This window comes from Capsella rubella, unplaced genomic scaffold (genome assembly GCF_000375325.1).
Source record: "Capsella rubella cultivar Monte Gargano unplaced genomic scaffold, Caprub1_0 scaffold_8, whole genome shotgun sequence".
In the NCBI taxonomy this organism is placed as follows: Eukaryota; Viridiplantae; Streptophyta; class Magnoliopsida; order Brassicales; family Brassicaceae; genus Capsella; species Capsella rubella.
The window spans coordinates 3,465,771-3,471,641 of record NW_006238916.1 but is presented as its reverse complement, the minus strand read 5'-3'; the positions used below and the strand labels follow the sequence as shown (position 1 = coordinate 3,471,641).

Here is a 5,871-nt window from a genome sequence, read left to right as displayed (position 1 = left end):
TCTCCTCCACCACCGACTCCAATGTCCGACGTCGTCGGATAGCTTTTTTATTTGTATCTTCCTCTTTCAATCCTAAGAAATACAACAAAACCCAGTTAATTGAAGAGTAAAAAACGAGAGATTTACCTTTTGAGCATCGTTAATGGCGGCATCATCTGCAAATAAGTTAGATCTGAAACATAGGGCAAAAAAATGGTTAGATCTGAGAAATGGTTAGATCTGAGAAAGAAAAAAGATGAGGAAAACAACAAATCCAGAACAGAGATAAGGAAGAGAATTGTGTAACAGCATGTTGAAGTGATAGTATAATCAGATCTAGTGTTTTCCTTGAGCTTGAGAGCTAGAGAAATATATAAAAAAAACTTTAAGGTAGATAAAAAAGACCAGATCTATTTCTAGTAGATTAATAATAGTGAAGAAGAGTATACAGAGACAAAGATAAAATATTAAAAGTAAACATGGTAGAAGAACCAAAAAAAATAAAAATGGAGGAAGACTAACAGAGAAAATAGGAGAAGGAAGGTGTAAGCACGATTAAAATATATTGGAAAAAAAAATGGTAGAAAATATTCCTACGAAATTCATTCAATATAGTTTTGGTAGGAAATTGGAAGGAATATTTCTTACCAAATTCCTATGAAGATGTTTCCTACCAAAGTTTTTCAACTTTCTTACAAAATTTCCTACAATTATGTTCTTTATAGGATTTTCGAAGGAAATTTTCTTCAACTTTCTTACGATATATTTTCGTAGGAAATTTATTTCCAATTTCCTACGACATTCGTTTTTCGTAAAATAACTAAAGGTATATGGTAGGAAATCTATCCTATCATAATTTTGGTAGGAAAATTGGTAGGTTTTCACCTTGTTTTCTTGTAGTGATGGTGGAAGAGGATGTAAAAACGATGTAATTTATATTTCTAAGATAATTAAATTAGAGGAGTTATAATTATAATTTATAGTGTGTTAATTGAAATTGAATGGAGGAAACAAATAGTCAATTCACAAGTTATATAATTTCAGTTACAATTTAGTAGTAAAGTGTGGATTTCAAGTATGAATTAAAGTATATGATTAAATGTGTTAGATAATTGGTTTAATTAGAAATAAATATTATAATTAAAAAATAAATGCTAAATGGACCAAGAAGGAGATAGTGAAACCTTAAAAATTCCCAAAAAATAAATTTATTTTTTAAAAATATTTTTATATTCCTTTTAATTTAAGTTATATCTCTAGGTTTAATTATATTTTTCATCCTTTTAGTATATATAATAGTTAGAAAATTGAATATCAAATTGTTTTTTAAATAAGAAATCAAGTATAAAATTGAAAGTTAACAAAAATTATAATGTTCTTTATATTATTAAATGTTGAATCACAAACTAAATATAAGGGTTATTATTCTTAAATAATGTCTTAAAAATTGGTTTGATAACTATATAACAAAAATTTATTTTGTTAAAAAATTACATACTTTTGAAATTAAAATAAATATACATGAATATGTGAGAAAGAAACAAACATCCAAAGTAAAAGAACGAGATGGTTTCTTTAGCTTGATTTTCTTATTGTGTAATGGTCAGAATTCAATATTTTTGAATCCCATCAATAAAATAATTTTCTTATAACCATAAAATATTATTATACATATGTATTACATTTAGAAATATAAAAATAAAAAATGAAGATTTGAAAAATACATATAAACAAAAAAAAAATTGAAAACAAAAGTTTAAACCAAATATTTAATCAAACTCTTACAATGACATCTTAGTTGAGAATTCACCCATGCAAGAAATTTTTTAAAAAAACAAAGAAAATAATGAAGATATGAGATAAGGTAGAGGAGGATGTGAGAATGACTATTTTCAGGATAAGAAGTGATGTAAGTTACATTTTTAAATTAATTAAATCAGAGAAGTCATAATTTTAATTTATAGTGTGTTTAATTGAAATTCAATAAAGAAAACCAATAGTCTTTGGAAAGTTATATAATTTTCAGTTACATTTTAGTAGTAAAGTGTGGATTTAAAGTATGATTTAATGAATATGATTAAATGTGTGTTTTGGTAAATAAATATTAAATTTAAAACAAATATATCAAATGGAGCAATAAAGAGAGAATGAAACATTAATTATATATGTATATATATATATAACTCCTTTTATTTTCTTTGCCATATTTTTATAACTTATGGTGTAATTAAATTTTGTATTGAATGATTGTCATAAGAATCTATCTATCTATATATATAAAGTTAGCTTTTTCTCTCTTCTCCTTAAGCCACATCATCATCCTAATCATCATCCACCTCATTTTATTATTTAATTCTAAAATTAATTATATCATTTTATCATATAATTTTAAGATTTAGACCTATGTAAATAAATTTTCCAAAAAGGAATATGAAAAGTCTTTTCTTATATTATACATTATAAAACTAAAAAAGATAATTGATTAAAAAGTTAAAAAAACTTACTAATTATCGATTATACTAACAAATATATAAATAATAGATTATAGTTTTTAAGTGTTTAAAATATATATATATGTATATATATATCAATTAAAAATAATATGACACAAAATTCGATTATATTTACACAATTAAAATCTAAATTATAATGAGTTTTAACGGGAATAGAACAAAAAGTAAGAAATTTTGAGTATATAAATCTATCTAATTTATGTCTCACAAAATTTTCCAATATAAATGAGATAGGTAGGAACGAAACATGAATTATCATTTAAAAAAACGTATAAAAAGGTAAAAAAAACCAAAAAATTATTTAAAGGTTTCCAATATGAATTTAACTAATATTTTCCAATACAACACATATGTTAAACTTATAAACAAAATAAAAAGTTATCTATATTTAATAAAAATTAAAATAAATAAACAATATTAAATGAAATAAACCAAATATAAAGTAAATTATACTAATATGTTAAATTTAAAAATTGTTCCATATGAAAAAACGAAATATATATAAAACATAAAATCAGAAACAAATATATAATAGTATAAAAATGATCATAACGAGATATAAATTACGTCAAATCCAAAAAAAATGTAAAAAAAAAAAATTTATGAAAATATATAAAGAGATAATGTAATCAATAAAAAATACAACAATTCACCCGAAACCCACAAATCATTTTCAAATTTCGGGCCAACATATTAAAAAGACCAACAATATTAACATCTATATCTATATCTGGTAAAAATCCTAATAGCACATGTTTATGAGTTTCTCAATGATTCTCCACCGCACTTCCGTTTACACTCACACTTCGCCTTATACTATACACACTTAATTTCTCAACAACTAAAGAAGCTAAAATCAATAGGTTTTCTATACAAACATAATTTAAGTTAAAAAAAAAAGTATGGTATAGTGAAAAATTTGAGTAGAAAATAAAATACGAACCAATTACTCAGAAACAATGTAATAAACTCCCGCGCGTAGCGCGGGTAACCGACTAGTTTACATATATAAATATGTTTTTTTAAAATGAAGGGCTTAAATTTTTTTCTACCAATAAGGAGAGAATGAAACCTTACTTTTATATATGTGATTTCTTAAATCTTGGTCAACTTTTCCTCCGCGCTGTAGCTCGAATCCATTCCTAATCCTAATATAATACAAGTGCTAACTGGGCTTAAAATATAAGTCAGATAAAAAGATTTTTGAGCCTTCAAAAACTAAACAAGCCCATTTTAGTTAAATTGTATAGTGAATTGTTTGTTATCTAATTTTAGCCATGTAGGGGTTTTGTTATTTTAAAGAAGAAGAAGTCAAAACAGAACATGAATGGTTTGAATTTTCCTTAAAACAAAACAAAACGTTATGATTTAATTAACAAAAAAGGAGTAAATTGTTGTTTATTTTCATCACCAAATCAACTAAATGTGGAAGAAAATAATAACTAAATGTGGAATACATTTTGGTGTAAACATCAACAAATCAACAAAATGTGGAAAAAAATACTAAATGTGGAATACATTTTGGTATAAATAAGAACGAAAGCATATCTTTCTTTTTATCTGAAAACAAAACCAAACTTTAAACACTTTTTAATCAAAGAAAGAAGATAAACAATGGCAAGTGTGAAAGTTTTTTCTTTTGCTTTACTCCTTGTTCTCATTTTCTCCGTTGGTACGTTCTTCTTTCTTAGAATTTGTTAAATTTAAATCATAAAAATCCTTGAACTCATCATTCGACAAAAAAAAACACAAAACTGTTTCAATTATGTGTGTGATATATATATATGCAGATGTTGAAGGATACAATGTAGAGAGTGGTTCGTCGTTGTGTTGTAATAGCCACCCGAAATTTGGAAAGTGCAACACAAACAATGACAACGAGAGATGCAACAGTTGGTGTCTCAATGGCTGCAGCAATGGAAAAGGCGGTTACTGCAAACATATGTCTCATGGAGGACAATGTCACTGCTACTGTTAAATCATAACTTATGACAAACATCACTACTCATAATTGTTATTAACCCACTATAATAAAAATAATAATGCATGCACTTATGATTCATGTTGCGTTATTTTGTGTTTGTATCATTGCTAATATTTGCATGACTTGATACTACTAATGATAAGAAGAAAAACTTTTATCGTTAATCAAAAATAAAATAAAAAAATAAAAAAACTTTAGTATTAATAAATTATAATATTTTAAATTCTTGTAACCCTTTGCACCCCAAGAATAAAACAGTTCGTATAAAAATGTTTCTCATAAAAAGAAATAGTTCTATTAGTATCACATTAAAAATGTATTCTTCGTTATTACTCCCTCCATTCCTAAAAGATGATTTTCCTAGGAGATAAATTCTTTTCAAAAAGATAATTGTTTTAAGTTATCAATGCATTATTAATTAAGGTTTACAAAATTCAAAGTTAATAACTAAATATTATTGGTTTAAAATTATAAAAAACTGTGAATCAGAAAAAATGATACAATTATCATCAATTTTTACATGTTTTCTTAATAGGTGTGAAAAAATTAGAAAAATTATCTTTTAAGAACACGGGGAATAGTTGATATTTTTCGGCAACAAAAGAAAAGGTTGACTTTATTCAACTTAAAATCACGTCTGCAAAGTTTCGCGTTTCAAATGCTTCACTGAAAGCTTTGGTTGGAGATGTTTTGAATTCTCCTTGTTTGATGTCCCCTGGAGCGTTAGGATATTTATCCGATGTTTGGGTAATGCTGGGCTAGTGGAAGATGCAATTTTGGTTTTTGATCGAGTTAGAGAGATGGGTCTTTGTTTTCCGAATGTATGTAGTTATAACTGTTTTTTCATAGCAATTTCAAAGTCGAATTCAAGCTCGGCTGAGTTGGAGCCTTGAGTGTTTCAATGAGATTCTTAGTGGAGGCTGGCTTGATGAGCATATTTCAACTCTCTTGGTTGCATCATTTTGCAAGTGTGTGTTAGATAGAGAAGCGGCTAGGTTTAGCATGTGCTTTTTCTTATTTCTCTTAAGCATATACAACACCGTATATATACAAAATAAACTAGGTTTACTTCTACTTGGAGAGCAAGCTATACAATTTCCTTTTCTCCACACAATATATATGTATATCTTCCAATACTCCCCCTCAAGTTGGAGCATGAAGATCACAAATGCCCAACTTGGACGACAAAACTTCAAACTGATCTGAGCTCAAAGCCTTGGTCCATCGTGGATCAAGAAGGGCTTGTTTATAAGAATTAGGTTCCACCTCATCCAAGACAGCTGCTAAGAAAGCTCGATGGACTGAAGAGAACATATCATCAGATATATAATTTGTAAAAGGGTATGGTGTGTTACCGTGTTACCTTGGACCGTTGACGAAGACTCTGTATCAAAG

General features: G+C 26.7%; 1 protein-coding gene across 1 annotated transcript; it reads left to right on the top strand.

Moving 5' to 3' along the window:
* Nucleotides 1-4,066: 4,066 nt before the first annotated feature.
* Nucleotides 4,067-4,470, top strand: LOC17875834 (putative defensin-like protein 25). Its single transcript, XM_006282177.2, has 2 exons — nucleotides 4,067-4,164; nucleotides 4,283-4,470. The coding sequence occupies exons 1-2, from the start codon at nucleotides 4,107-4,109 to the stop codon at nucleotides 4,468-4,470; spliced, it is 246 nt and encodes an 81-aa protein (XP_006282239.1). The 5' UTR covers nucleotides 4,067-4,106.
* The last annotated feature ends 1,401 nt before the right edge of the window (nucleotides 4,471-5,871 follow it).